This window comes from Podospora pseudocomata (assembly GCF_035222375.1).
Source record: "Podospora pseudocomata strain CBS 415.72m chromosome 1 map unlocalized CBS415.72m_1, whole genome shotgun sequence".
Taxonomy (NCBI): domain Eukaryota; kingdom Fungi; phylum Ascomycota; class Sordariomycetes; order Sordariales; family Podosporaceae; genus Podospora; species Podospora pseudocomata.
In genome coordinates, this window is record NW_026946363.1 from 1092943 (window position 1) to 1107567 (window position 14625).

The 14625-nt window shown below is 52.3% G+C and overlaps 3 protein-coding genes across 3 annotated transcripts; 1 reads left to right on the forward strand and 2 right to left on the reverse strand.

Annotated features, from left to right (window-relative positions):
* Positions 1-5403: 5403 nt before the first annotated feature.
* QC762_105915 (uncharacterized protein) lies at positions 5404-5922 on the reverse strand (the record flags this gene model as incomplete). Its single annotated transcript, XM_062884981.1, has 1 exon — positions 5404-5922. One exon carries the CDS (start codon positions 5920-5922, stop codon positions 5404-5406), a length of 519 nt encoding a protein of 172 aa, XP_062747907.1.
* Positions 5923-7063: 1141 nt separating this feature from the next.
* On the forward strand, positions 7064-11145 carry QC762_105920 (uncharacterized protein). The gene is made up of 7 exons (XM_062884982.1): positions 7064-7238; positions 7780-7928; positions 7978-8085; positions 8138-8278; positions 8329-8595; positions 8648-9206; positions 9270-11145. The coding sequence occupies exons 2-7, from the start codon at positions 7798-7800 to the stop codon at positions 9270-9272; spliced, it is 1209 nt and encodes a 402-aa protein (XP_062747908.1). The 5' UTR covers positions 7064-7238; positions 7780-7797; the 3' UTR covers positions 9273-11145.
* Positions 11146-12332: 1187 nt separating this feature from the next.
* On the reverse strand, positions 12333-12560 carry QC762_0003670 (uncharacterized protein; the record flags this gene model as incomplete). The annotated part of the gene is made up of 1 exon (XM_062882789.1): positions 12333-12560. The coding sequence occupies one exon, from the start codon at positions 12558-12560 to the stop codon at positions 12333-12335; it is 228 nt and encodes a 75-aa protein (XP_062747909.1).
* Positions 12561-14625: the final 2065 nt, after the last annotated feature.

Consider the following 14625-nt stretch of genomic DNA (forward strand, 5'->3'; position numbering starts at 1 on the left):
TGTCTTGTGAAACCAATGCCTTCAAGGGGTTGCACACTTATGCGGTAAGAGTGCACCATAGAACCTTAACTCCTCAACATGGAGGCGTGCCATGGATCTCACGCCTGTGTATCAAGACATCAACCATTTATAGGTCGGGCACACCAGCTAAAACTAGAACGACAGCATGATATCTAATCCAGAGGATGAGTCACGCAAAAGATGGAGACAATCCCACATGTTGAGGCTGGTATTGAATAGACACCTCAAGGTGGTTCGCTATGAAGCCCCCGGGATCAACTCGAGAGGTGGCTGTGAAGCCATATCCCCACCGACTTGCCAAGAGCTGAAGATAGTGGAGAACATCTGCCGAAGAGGCTTGACGGCTGCCGGTGATCCCGGCGATGGCGCACAGAAGAGGCCAACTACGGAGTTGATAGCAAAGCCAAGTACCAAAATTGATCTTGGGTCGGGAGTCAGGCCGTTGGAAATGCCATGGGGTGACAGTCTGTGATCTAGGGGCACACAACCATGGATGGCAACACCACCTCAGGAGAGCTTGTCCAGATGTCCAGAGATAGACAGCCCAGTAACCGGGACATGACTCTTCCCAGAGGCGCTGCTCACATGCAGGCGCAAGGCTTGCGTAAACGGGCGGGGGCACGGCTCCTCGATGCGACCTCGGGCTTGCTGTGGAAGCCGAGCACTGGGCGATGGACTGCAAACCTATTGACGGGTCTTGATTCGTTGATCCAGCAATGCAGGTGATCGCAAAGGGGGCGTTTTCTGTCTTGCAGGTTTGTCACCCGCCAGGGCTTAACCCGACGAGGAAAGGTATGTGATAATATATACATACAACTCATCAGACCAGACACTCGGGCCCGGTATCGTCGTCAGAGTCGAGCCCCGAGTCCTACGGATCTCTCGTTATGAGGTGTTTCTGGGACGGGGGGCGAGGGCCAGTGATGGTTGGATGACGTTGACAAAGAAAACCGAGCTTTGTGCGCGAAAAAGGGCTTGTGGGCTGGCGGGCTGGCTGACGAGAGAGAGCTCTCGGGCTTTTGCAGGGAGGCCCCCTAAAAATGGAAGAATTCCACGGCTTCCAGTCCGTGCGGTCCGGGAAGCGCATCCCTGTCGAGAAGGCGGACCACCGGAATCGACAAGAAGGACGATATGGATGAGAGCTGTTACGTACCTGCATACAGCTCAAGGTCGGTAGATGACCCAGCTGGCTGTAGGAAGGAGTGAACTGCTGAGACGCCTCTTCTGCCACATGTGTTCCTTGTGACGGCGGTTGCCATTGTCTTCTTTTTATGGCCGCCTAGGGCTGCGGCGCAGAGACCAGATGCGCGCTACTGAGATCTGGGGAAGGTTGCAGCGCCGACGATCGCCTCCAGTGGTGGGCAGAAGTGGCAGGCAGCCTGGAAATTCCCGTTTGGAAAAAAAAAAAAAAAAACACAGCAGGCGGGGCCAGTCAGGGTTTCAGGGCAGTCCTTGTCCTTCTGCTGTCATCAACAAGACGAGCCATGGAAGCTGATCCTTGTCGAGCGTACAAGAAGCTGGGAAACTTCACAATGTTACACTTGTGCCTCTTTGAAACCCAACCCTCGCACCGCGTCTAGAATTCCTAACTTGTCCCCATATGTTTCGATCATCAACGGAAGCTCTTGGTATATGGGCTGCGCTGGGCAAACCGTTTGGGCTGGCGATACCTTAGTCACACGCCCCCCGGCGGGCTGGCGGGCTGCATGCAAACATCCTCGCATCTTGGGGGCATCGTCGTGGTTGTTGGGGAATGTAGGTAGGCTTGCGGTAGTGTAGGGGGTGGTTCCGTGGCCGGTGTTTGCCTGCCCACTCAGTTTTAGCTATGGGCAAAGCGAGTCAACTTTAGTCTTCGTTCCATCGGATGCTGTTGCTAGGTGCTGCCCGCCCCAGTGAAGTCTGTCTTGGAATACGGGGTGGGTGTTATCTGCCGAGAGGCGGGGTGGCTTGTTGAGAGTTTTCACCGTCGAGAAGCTATCTTTACGGAGACAATGAATTGTTTGTTGAGGAAGCATCCATTTGATATCGATGAGGCAGAGGCCGACGGAGGTGCGGGTTAGTGGTGGTGATGGCTGTTCGGCAGGGGAGTGGCTGGCAGGGCAAGCGGGAACTGACGCGGGCATTGCGCCTGGTGTGGGTGCTCCGTCGGTGCTTGGGTGGTGCTTGGGTCGACCGTTTTTGGCTTTTCCCCACCAGTCCACTGAAATTCTCTCTCTTCAAGCTCCTCAAGCCCTCCACTCTGGCGTTTCCCAGTTTTTTTGCTTTCCTTTTGCTTCGCACACGGTCCACATCTTCTGGCTTTCCTTCTTCTTACTTTACGCTCTGCTTCGCCGCCGCGTGTGATTGCTTCTTACCCTTTTCTTTCTCCTTGCTCTCGGTGCCGCTATCAGAAACAGTAACGACACACTCCGTCGAAACATATTTCGCTGCTTTTGTTGGCTTTGCCCTTTTTGTTATCAGTCACCGTACAGTACGATCCTAGCTCTTCCCTCTCCCTTCCCTTGCCTCCCGAACGCCGTCACGTCCGATACCGACTCGATACGACTTACGCCGTCCTCCTTGACTGCTTCACTGCGAGTTAAGAGCCTTGTTCAATTCTCCTTGTTGCCTGGTGCCGCTCCTCGAGTAAGTTGTGACTTTTTTTTTCATTCTTGGCGTTGGTGTTCTTTTTGCATGCGCGGGCCTTCCCTCTTTTTTTGGTGACTCTTGCGTGGACTGGACGGGACAATGGACTGGAATTGCGTGGATGGGCGATGTGTGTGTGAATTGGCCATGGACTGGAAGATGGGAGAAGATGGACGCCGAACTGTCGATATCCCTTATTTAACCTCGACTACCCCTCGATTGCCCCTCTTGACGTCGCCGCGCCTTCGACCCCCACTCCCGCCGACGATGACTTTTTGAACCACTCCCGACACCGCGAGCCGTAAACATCCTCCCGAGCCTGGAAACTCCATGCCCTTCGCCCTTCTCCGTTGTGTGATTTGACCGGTCCAATTTTATGGTCTATCCCAATGGAAGCATGCGTGCGTCTCCCCACATAGGTTGTGGCGGGGTATTGTAGAAGGAAAGGGTTCGGCGTACCACTCGCTTGCTTTGTCTAGTCTGGTTCAGTCGATTGTCATGATGCTCTATGCCCCACGTTCAGGTATGGCTCATACTATGTATGGCCTGCCGATTGGGAGTTGGAGCGTTGTGGACGGCTGCGAAATTCAAGACTACAGGCTGGTAGGGTGGTGTCAGCCATGGGTCCCATACCCGCCACCTTGGAAAAAGCCGGAGAAGTTAGATTTCCGAGTTCACTGTCTGGATGGTGTTTGGCTCAGTCTAGTGCTGGAACTCTGTCCTGGTCTGCGGCGGTCGATTGGGGATCTGTTTGCTGGGGAGCACAGCAGTTAAAGCTTTCGGGCTCCCGCGCAAGCTTCAGCAAGACTGTAAACTGCTTTATACGTATTGATGGCTAACAGAACAACAAGGTTTTTATCTTTCGGAGTCTTTCCGGTAGTCTCAATTCTCGACTTTCTGTCCTGGCGTGAGGAGTCTTCGCAAACATTTCATAGGTATGCTGACTATTCCCTTGTGCTTGTTATTTCTCCCTTTTTATGCTTGTGGTGGTTTGGGCTTGGTAAAGATATGCTGTGGATCTCGTTTGCTGTCTTCTGGTACGCGCTGTGGTTCTGCGTTATCTTCTTTGGTATGGTTTTCAGGGGTCCGCTGGACAAGTGAAAGGTGTTTAGGAACGCTTGGTTTGGGGATTTGGTGTGGGCAAACTCGGGCGAAATTCATCTGCTTCATGGTTCTTCGATGTCTACCACCGCCATAAATCATCTTGGAGGGAAAAGGCAATACCGGCCAGCACGGAGCACTCCCCCGCGACGGCTGCTATTCGACAACTGCTACCTTCTCACCCGGCTTCCCGATCGTGTCTATCGCTTCCTCTCGCACTGCCATCTCGTTATGCGGAGGTTGGACTCGGTGTTGACGCAGCTTCGGTGTGACGGTTTAGTGTTAGGACGGGGTCAGCAAAATATCATGTTTGCAATCAGCGGCATGCCAATAGGGGCCCCAACCTACTGTTTAGTGGTTGCATGGAATGGGTGGTTTTCCATGACCAGGAAACAGAGAGTTGGTGTCAAGTTGTCCGGTTTTGCGGTAGACGAAGAGTTTTGAATCCGGCGAGGCTTCGATCAACTTACGAATCAACACCATCTCAGCGCCGAGAGCTTCATGCTACCCTTTCACTGCCAACCATATCAGCATCGGTGGATTTCAAAACGTCCTACAATTCGTTTCGACATGTTGACTCCGGATGCTTGGTTACCAGCCTCATAGCTATACTCTCATATGCCCGAAGATCGCTTCTCCTCGGTCGTTTGATCCTGGTTCTGGTAACGCTCTCTCACGTTGGCCTCCGGCACCATCTGCTATGGTCGAGAAACAAAAGCCTGTCTTCTGTCGCACTCGCCGAGCTTTGGTATGCTTACGCTCGATGGTTCATTCGGCTACTCGCAACCTGCTTCCGTGAATCACCTATTCCAGGAACTTGGATTTCTCACCTCGACTACATACTAGTTGCTTTTGGCTCTGGTTCTCGGTCTAGTTGCTCTCGCTCTAGTTGTGGCTAGTGGTGGTCGCTCATATCACTAGTTACAGCCACTATTTGGTTTTGGTGTCCAGTCTTGACCCGCATAGTGCTGGCACTATGCGTTGCACGAGCGAATCTATTACCGCGGCTTTGCGATCTCCAAAGTCTGGGAAAGTGCACCCGGCATTGGGCCTCTCTTCTTGTGATGCGGTACTGAATTTGGGACAACCCTGGCTCTCGGAGGGATTCAAGATCTAATTTCGGCATCTGTCAGCGTCGAAGATCTGGTCTTGTGGCGAATGGTCAGGGAGCTGTGACGGCGAGGAATGGGCTGAGGTTATGACGGGCTGCACAAGATGCGTACCTCGGAGCTTGAGCTGGGAGGGAGCTGGAGCCATATGGTGGTTTAGCTAGGACCAGCAACTGTTTCCAGGGAACGCGGTAGTAGGGGCAGTCGATATATGGAATACCTGGAACGAGAGCGAGAGGGATTATTGCTGAGCTGTGCAAGAATAGCTTCCTGAAGCAACAAGACTTGGGGAGCTGGTTCTTCAATGCTTTTTCTGTACGGCTATAACCATGGTGTGGTTAGCTGAAGTCAAGGAAGGTGTCTTTCAGGGGTAAGACCTTTCGCGGCTCACCGGCAACCGTTTCATGGTCCGCACATCATCGCTGTCGCTCTCATCGCCTTCGTCGGTCTCGTCCACTTGCCCCATGTCGTCACAAATCTGACAGTCGTCATCATCGTCACCGTTGTCACTGTCGTTGGCATCGAGACAAGCATCACACGCCACTCTTCAGGTCGTCTCTTCGCCGTCTTCGCGGTGTGGACGTTTCTCGCCGTCTCGGTCGTTTCCGCGGTGCTGGTGGTTCTCACTGTACTTGGTGGTCTCGGTGGTGTTATGGTCATCCACGAGTCCTCGTGGCCTTGCTTCTTGTGGCCTCACCCTTCTTGGTTCTGGCACTAGTGGTTCTGGCACTTGGCTATAGCTCTCACGCTTCTGGCTCTCGTGGATCTGGCTCTCCTGGTCTTGGTTGTTATGGCCTGGAGTCTTGTCGATCCTGTTCTGGTCTTGGTCCTTGCCGAGGGCGTTGCTGCGGCCGTTTGTGGAGCTGCTTTGTGTTGATGGTACTCGCGGTGCTCTCGTGGTCGTCGTGGTGGTCTTTGAGTTCATCGTCGGACCGAGTCTCATGGTGCCGGTTCTCTTGGTTGAGGCTATTATGCTGGCACCTCTCATGCGACCCTTGTGGTGGTGATGATGCACCACGCTGCCGTCGTCGCTACTGCTACAGCCTCTGTGGCTGTTGTTCGGCATCGTCGTCACAGTAACAACTACCTCAAGGCAGCCTGGACGTCAAATTTCCTCGGTAGGAATTCATCTCCGATTTGGATCAAGGTCAGGGGTACACATCACCGCCACGGTCGTCGTCCTCTAGTTATGCCTCTAGGACTACACCATCGTCGGCTACAAGTCATCCTCTTTCCTCCATGGCCCTCTGAGTCCTCCTAGCAAGGAGTCTCTTCGTGGCTCTCGATCTCCTCACTGCTAGACACCATGGGTCGGGCTGATCATCTCGTCTTCGATTTCTTGGAGCGCATCTGCCTTACTCATGTCTGTCCATTGTATTGCTGGATTTTCGAGTCTGTTCCAGCCTAGCCGATGTCGTCAGCTGCCCTAGAGATATCTGCCCATTCCTCTTTCAGTCTCGCTTCTTACTATCAGCGTTCCTGCGCGGGCTGCCCGGCTACGACCTCCGGTCCCCCTCTGCTCTGTCCGAGAACCTGTACAGGTCCTTGATGGATACTTGTTGGCTTCGGTTTCGGCTTCTGGTGGGGATGCTTCGCATGGACACAGAAGGGCGCGACAAAGCAAGACAAACTCTCTGTTGGCTGGGCACTCAGGAGACTGTCTAGAGAGTTTTTGGGCATACTGTCCAGGGGGTGGATGGACGTGGTGGTGGTTGACGTTGAGCGGACACACCTTTGGAGGATTAAGGCTATCATGAAGGCATCAGCGTAGCACCACAGTTTGTATATGGGAGGGGTGTAACATCTTGGGAGGCACGGCCAAAGGTATATGCTAACATAAGGCTCAACAGGGTTGTCTGATCATCTTCAGGGTCTTTCGTACCTTCAGCGGCTTTTCTAATCTCTTTCGACTACAGTCCTAGGTAGGTCAACGCTCTCCTGGCTCCGTATTGCCAGTTCCCCGGTCCCTCTACGTCACCTCCCTCGCCTGGACTACCCGCCTAGCAAGCGGTCACAGTCCGTAACCTTCGACCACACCGTGTTCTGCCAGTAGCTACCCCCAGACCTGACCACACCGCCCACCTCTCACCTTCTGCCCTTACTCATCTTGTTTATTCTTTCGTTCTTTCCTCCCAGCCTGCCTTTTCCTCGTCTGAGATTGGCTACTGGTGTGTGGGCCCACCTGCTTTATGCTTTGAATCTTCGTCCTTAAATATCCCCCTCGCTTCAACCTTTTCTCTCAAACTTCCCTCTCTTACCGACCTCTCTCACCAACCTCGCTCGCCCTGCTTTCTTCTGCTCTTTTCTCCCTCAGCTGGGCCTCAAATCATCTAATACTTCGCGTGTTTCCAACAGGAATCGCTTCGACTCACAACCACTTTAGTAAGTCTATTTGTTTTGTTTTCGTACCTCACCGTCATCCACCCCGGTGAGCCGCAATAGGTTTGCCTGCCCACACTTCTTTCACGACTTCCTCTCCCATTCTCAGGTGTCCTACTCGTTTTTCTCTGGTTCATCACCAGATGTCAGACAGGACCTCGAATCTTTGGCAATTAGCCGCGGACTGGAGTCGTGGTTTGTTTACTCATCTCACCCCCATCATATTACACCACAGCAAATATTCCCAAATTTACGACGCTGAGTTGCCATTTTGCGCTCATTCAACGAGGACTTATCTCGCGAACTAGTGGTTCTGGCGAGACTTTGGCTCTTAACCTTGAACGCTCTCATTCTATTCACTTTCACTCCAACTTCGCTCTCGGTTTGAGTTTTTTTCTCACTGGAACGTGGAGTCGACACGTGACAGGAGTTCCACTTTGTTTTTTCTTGCTCCTAAACCTCTCGCTTTTACCTACCGCCTACCAGCCGGTCTTGCCTTCGCCTTTCTCGTCTCTACCCGTTTGCTAACGATCTTTGGGTGCAGCCTTCGCCTACAATCAAAATGGCCGACTACCCTGCCGCTGGTGTTACCGGTGCGCCCGGCAACGGGCCCAACGTCAACGGCTCTGGTGACCCTGGGTTCGCGTCTCCCTCCCAGATGCCTGCCCCCAGCGAGGCGGCGAAGACTCTGTGGTAGGTTACCTCTCTTCGATCTCGCGGACGTAACTAACTTGCTGGCCAGGATGGGTGAGATGGAGCCTTGGATGGATGAAAACTTCATCAAGAATGTTTTTAGCAACACCTCGGCCGAGAATGTCCAGGTGAAGGTCATTCGTGACCGCAACTCTGGGTAAGTTGGAATGTCCTTTGTGTGTGATTTTACTGTGTGCTAACTGTCTTAGCAATGCTGGCTACTGCTTTGTGGAGTTCTCGACCCCTGAGGCTGCCCAGAAGGCCCTCGCCTTGAATGGCACTCCCGTTCCCAACAGCCAACGGGTTTTTAAGCTCAACTGGGCTAGTGGTGGTGGCTTGGTCGATCGTCGGTATGTTGACATCTCTCCATCTCACGTGTAACCATGCTGACACAACTTAGTGATGACCGCGGACCTGAGTACTCTATTTTCGTCGGTGACCTTGGCCCTGAGGTCAACGAGTTCGTCTTGGTTTCTCTTTTCCAGAGCCGCTTCCCCTCTTGCAAGTCCGCCAAGATCATGACCGACGCCATGACCGGCCAGTCGCGCGGTTACGGCTTCGTTCGCTTCAGCGACGAGAGCGACCAGCAGCGTGCCTTGGTCGAGATGCAGGGTGTTTACTGTGGCAACCGTCCCATGCGCATCTCTACTGCCACCCCCAAGACTCGGTATGTAACATGTTCTCTTTTCCAGTCTTCCCAGTCTCTAACTGACTTGTAGCAGCTCTAACCAGTACGGTCATGCCCAGGGTGGCAACCAGATGATGCCCCCTGTCCCCGGCGCCCAGGCCCCTATGTGGGGTGGTGTTCCTCCCTACGGCTACGCCCAACCCGCTGCCCCTTTTAATCCTATGCAGCCCATGAATCAGTTCACCGACCCGAACAACACCACCGTCTTCGTCGGTGGTCTCTCCGGCTACGTCACTGAAGACGAGCTTCGCTCGTTCTTCCAAGGCTTTGGTGAAATTACCTACGTCAAGATCCCTCCTGGAAAGGGCTGCGGTTTCGTCCAATTCGTCCATCGCCACGCCGCGGAGATGGCAATTAATCAGATGCAAGGTTACCCGATCGGTAATTCTCGCGTCCGCCTCTCTTGGGGCCGTTCTCAGAACAACTCTGGTGTAGGCACTCCTTATCGCCCTGCCCCGCCCCCTCCTCACTATCTTGCTGCGGCTGGCATGCCTCCCCACGCCGGTCCTGGTGGCGCTTACGGCGGACCTGCTGGTCCCTACGGTGGCAACCCTCCCCAGGGTCCTCCTCCCTCTGGTGGTCCCATGCAGGTATGTCTTATGGCTGTCTGAACAATATCCTTCCATTTGAGTCTTCGCTAACACTTTGGACAGTAACTTTTCTCTGAATCCGCTTACTCAGTCCTTCATCGCGTGGCGTTTTGGGTGGCGTACGGGAGACGAAAAGCACAAAGAAGGTTGATATTCTGCAAGTTGATCGCAATTCTTCTTCACGCCTCCACTTCGGTTGATCTGTTCGGCATTGCTCGGCGTTCTGGTCTCTACTGTCGTTTGCTTTGCTTTGATCGCGTTTCTGGGCATGCTTATGACACATGGGGCGCGTGAGCGGAAGGGAAATGAAATGGAAATGGCTTCTTTCGAGTCTGTTTTCTCTTTTCGTTCTGAGTTGTCTCTTTTCTGTTTTTCTTTACTCTCTTTCTGCGAAGTCTTTCAGCGGCTATCCAGCAGTTTAGCCCAAGGTGGAAGGGGAGAAGGGCGGTATTTCTTCAGAACTCTCTTTGGAGATTTATCATCTTCATTAGGATTTCATTCTAGGGTGATATTCCCCCACCACAGCCTCTTTGTTTTTTCTTTCAACTCATGGATATGGGAAAAAGATGGACTGGTATACTCTTTTACTGGTGTTCTTTCTTTGCTCTTTTCTGCGAGGGGAACTGGAGAGAAAAAAGTTGAGGGGGGACTTGGGTCGATTGATTTGGGGCCTCTTGGTCCTTGACTGGCTGCTTATGGGTTCCGTTTTATTAGCAAGAGAGACTCTGATAACTTTTTGTTTTTTCTGCAATTGACATTCGGTCATAAGCTGCTTTTGATATTTTGCTTGCGTGTTTTGTGAGTGCTTTTGCTTGATGCTTGTGTGCATGTGCCTTTGCGTTGTGTCTTAGGATGTTTGCGTCCTTTGCGGAGGGTTGGATATCGTCTCGAGAGCATAGCGTGACGGTGTTGGGCGTCTAATGGGATGTCTTAAATTAGAGGAGCTGGAGTCTTGGAGTGATGGTGTTTTGGTTGGTTGCTAGGCCAGGGGGCATTGGCGCCTGTGTTGGAACGACTTTGAGGACTTTGGATAGGGGTGAAGAGCTTTGAAGATTTGGCTGTGACGGGTTGCTCTTCAGCCCTTTGACCCACCGATGACCTCTCAACAAGTTTGGACGAAAGACGATGAACAATCATGGACGAAAACCTCGGTGATGAACAGCTTTCGACGAAACCTCATGACACCTTAGGGCTCTCTTTGGGTTATAATGAAACATGAGCAACACGAAAAAACAGAAGGAACACAACAAAACAACAGCAGAACAAAGGTGGATTTAAGCCGGGAACAGAGAGAGCGTATCAACAAGCAGCAACAACCCGACGTTATTCTGGAAGCAACCTTGCCAAGGAGTGGTCGACAACCTGGAATATAAGCACGTTGATGATGGGAGTCACCGGGTATCTTGGCAGCAAGTTAGAGCGTGGAGGGTTCAAGATTCGTCTGATCTCGTCGCGGCTTTTCTTGTCAGGATACCCCCCCATCAGACGACGGGCGTTGTTGGGCTTGCATACTCCCTACCTATACCCCGTTTGCTGGTAGCATCCTGATGGATCGTGGTGCCTGGGAGTCTTTTGGTGATGGCTTCAGATTCGTTGGTTGATTGGCCTGTTTGGTCTCTTCATGCGGCTATGTTTGTTTTTAGCAAAGGTACTTTGGATTGCTGGGTGGCTGGATCGGCTTGGTGTTGGTGTTGGTGGTTGTCTGCTAGGGCTGTCATTGATAGCACGACCGGAGTGGCTTGGTGGAATTGTGATCAACTTGTGGAAGGATTCGGAGTAGATGCATAATAGAAAATATAGAAAGCTCCCTTGCGTGTTTTGACAGATCAGCATGGATTGGATGGTGTTGCTTGGCTCTGAGGCGGGACTCTGGGACGGGACTGCCGGTTTGGCTGTGTGTCTCTGTTGGCATTCCTGGGTTTGATGAGTACCTGGGCCTAATGGCTTTGCTTACCGGACCTGATATAGCAACCTTCGTTCACGTTGGTGACCGGTAAAGGTAACCGGATGGCAGGGGCAAGAGGGTAAGTTCGGGTACACACCAGGAACACCTGGTCAATTGTCATGAAGAATATTTGACGGCCATGCTGGGGTCCTAGCTGACTCAAAACGTTGATGCTATGTGATGACTGACCCAGCTAGGTACCTCTTATTGCATCGACATGGAGGGCAAGCTGACATGCCTTGGATAGACCCCAACTGGAGTCGTCCTGTGTCTGTGAAGGAAGAAGTCGCTGGGTTGGAGCACATAAGGTATGGAAGAAACACCTGGTTGCTGATATGCCGCACCATATGGTGATCAAGCAGCTGGATACTCGCATTTGCTTGTGTTCTTTGATGTGCTAGCATGTGGACAGGTAGCCCGGGGGCTGTATCCGTGTTATAAGCAGCCATGAACGCCATTGGCATCCATTCCTTTTCGTACCTCCGGCAGTTAGTATAAGAATTGGAAGTCCCATACACTTGAGGTCAGCGAGATGAAACAACTCTGTGTCACTGTTAGCTTTAGACTGACTGGTTACAGGGAGTCTGGCCTGGGTGAACAGAGGCAAAATGAAAAAGACGGGAAAGCAAAGAGGCAAAGAAAAACGGCGTGCAACGAAGGCAGAGGCTGTAGGCAACAGGTACGACAATAAAGTGATTACGTGTCGGTACATGGTGCAATCAGACAGGCTTCACGGGTGAGTTGATACCTGGTATCTAGATAGCCCACGTGGAGAGAATTGTTGGCCTAATAAGAGCGTGGGAAAGAGAATTGGTGCATGCAATGGTCGTGCCTTTGACAATCAAGCTTGACAAGGTGTTTATAAGTGAGATTCAAGCTATCAACATACTCTAACCCCAGACTCTGCATCAAAACCAAGCCGTTCAGAGGAGGTAAAAGTCGTAACAAGGTCTCCGTTGGGGGAACCAGGAAAAGGACCATTAAAGAGTTGCAAGACTCCCCCAAAACCATCTAACATCAACCCGCCGACAACGTGTCATGGGGAGCAGAAGGTGAGAATGCCATCGTAGTCTGCGACACTGCCGCCATATTGTCACCTCCGAAGGCAACTCAACCGACGGTTGGCGACGGCGACAAACCAGTCGACGACCGGGTCATGTGGCACCAAAAGGACATCTTACTCACAGGGTGGGCCGGGCTGTCTGAGCTAGGACAACCTGTTGAAGAGTGCAGTTGACGGCTGCGCGGGTGTAATGGGCGCCGAGCGTGTCACCGCGCATAGGCCGTGTTATCGTGGGCGTCCTGATGCATCGAGTTTCAGAAGATCTCATTGTCCCGCCTGAAGATATCCAAAAATTGCTGGCTTGTCTGAGATCTTCGTGGTACTGAACATGGGGCTTTGGAGCCATCGGGGCACTCGCGGAGAAAATCAGATTTACAACGCCGCCTGGGCAGACCACGCCTGCGAGGCTCTCAGACCCGTAGGCGACCAAGACGCTAACATGTGGGAAGAATACTGGCTGCTGTCCCCAACACAAGCCCGGGGCTTGATAGCTGAAATGATGCTAGGACAGGCATGGCCCGTTGATCATGGCCTGCTTCTTTTTATATTCAGGCGCATCCGGCCTGTCCTCGGGGCGCACAGGTGTGACACCACCAGGCGCAATGCCCGCCCCCCAATACCTGCCGCTGTTTTTCTTGAGCCGAAAGTGCTTTACCCCTTTGGGTCTTTTGGATTAGGCTGTACCGGTTCTCGTATTGTTGTCATGTATGCCGTTAATACCTCCGGGAGGGGGCAAGCAAAGGATGACTGACGACATTTGCTCGAGGAGGACCTGGGAATGAAACATGCGATCAGCTGTGTACGAAGAATGATAACAGAGCACAAGTGACAAAATGACATACGGGAGCCCTCATCAAAATCGGACCATTCACGATTCAAGCCTCCGGCAAGCGAAGGATACACACTGTCTTGCAACCAAGTCACTTCCCGTCTCCGCAACTCCATATCCTTAATGAGATATTGGCTGTGAGTGAGCCGACATCCACAGATGTCCATCAGAGGCTGTAAAGGCGACTTCCGCATATGTTGAAGTATCATGTTCAGGAGCCATGACGACCAGTCTCGAAGTATTGACAGTGACGGAATTAAGAGTCAACAGGACGACGAATATGGCGATATTGGAAGTTTCCTCGGCCCCGCAGCTCGGATCGAGATCCCTACGACAGGTGTTCACACCCACGTTACCGAAATATCTTTGCGGTGGTTCGTGAGACCGATCGGTTGGCTGGCATGGTGCGATGGTCCAAGGTTGTTTGCATGTTGAGTAGCCAATAGCACGACAACCTTGAAAGAGTCATCAAGCGAAGCATGTGCTCAATGTTGATAACACACCGGAAGTGGCTTTTTTGACCAGGATGTCCAGCCTCAAGTCACCGAGACATGGCTCATGGGAAGCTTCTCAGTGGGCATGGCGAGCTTTGTGAGGCGCTAACTGTAAAGCATGTGCCTCTCCTACACTTCTGCGTTTTCGAGAAACCCGGGACTCACTGCTCACGACTCCCATCAATCCACCTGCCCAAGGCCCTCTCAACGGCTCTCACACCACGGTTTGCGACAGCTATCAATCAATCCACCCGCCCAGGGCCCTCCTGACTGTCCTCCCAACTGGAAGCTGTGGGCAAAGGTGGCGCTATTGATGATGTGTGGAAGAGAAGGTAGGGAATGATGGTGGCTCAGACTGCAAGATGAAGAAGATTTAGACAGTGAGCCTGTGCCCACGCCTCAGAAGAGGCGCCGTGATGCTCTAAAAAGGTTGGTGGTGCTTTGGCGGGTAGGTCTCCTGGGAGATGGGCCAAGTGGTTGGCTAAGAATGTATATGTGGTCCCTTTCGTTTGACCACGGTGCCTTTCTCCCCCATCGTATGCTTATGGGCGGACCTGGGTCGGATCGCACACCAGGAAGAGACAGATGGATAGCAACTTGTCCAGATATGGAACGCCGGAGGATGATGTCCAGAGCAAGGTCATTTGGCCTGTCGAGTGGCTGGGCTCATAGGTTGCTAGCGGGAAGCAACGTTGGTTTTTCCCTGCTGCTTTTGCCTGTATATCAAACAGGACCAGGTCCCGGTTATCGTGTTTGAAGCCCTCACTTCGAAAGTTGCCTTCTGAGAGACGAACTGAAGAACTGACGTATGATAAAGCGAGCCATGTCGTATTGTCCTAATCTTGGAGCCCCTGGTTGCCCCCCAACATGCCAGACTGTAAGTTTTCGTGGTGATTGGCAAGCTGGTATCTGTATAGAACTATGAAGTGCGGTTAGTAAGGAGTCTGCACCACTGCATGATGGTATGAAGAAGATGGAGAGATGATGAATTCTGCAACCAACGTGAGGCCGAAAATGTCCAAGCCATATACGAAGCAATCAAATCAAGCGATGAAGAAAGACAAGAGAAAGAAGAGAAAGAAACGCAA

Coding starts and splice junctions, on each gene's coding strand:
- QC762_105920 (XM_062884982.1), top strand. CDS start 7,798: ATGGCCGACTACCCTGCCGCTGGTGTTACCGGTGCGCCCGGCAACGGG. Junction 8,279..8,328: donor GGTGGCTTGGTCGATCGTCG/GTATGTTGACAT, acceptor GACACAACTTAG/TGATGACCGCGGACCTGAGT. Junction 8,596..8,647: donor ACTGCCACCCCCAAGACTCG/GTATGTAACATG, acceptor ACTGACTTGTAG/CAGCTCTAACCAGTACGGTC.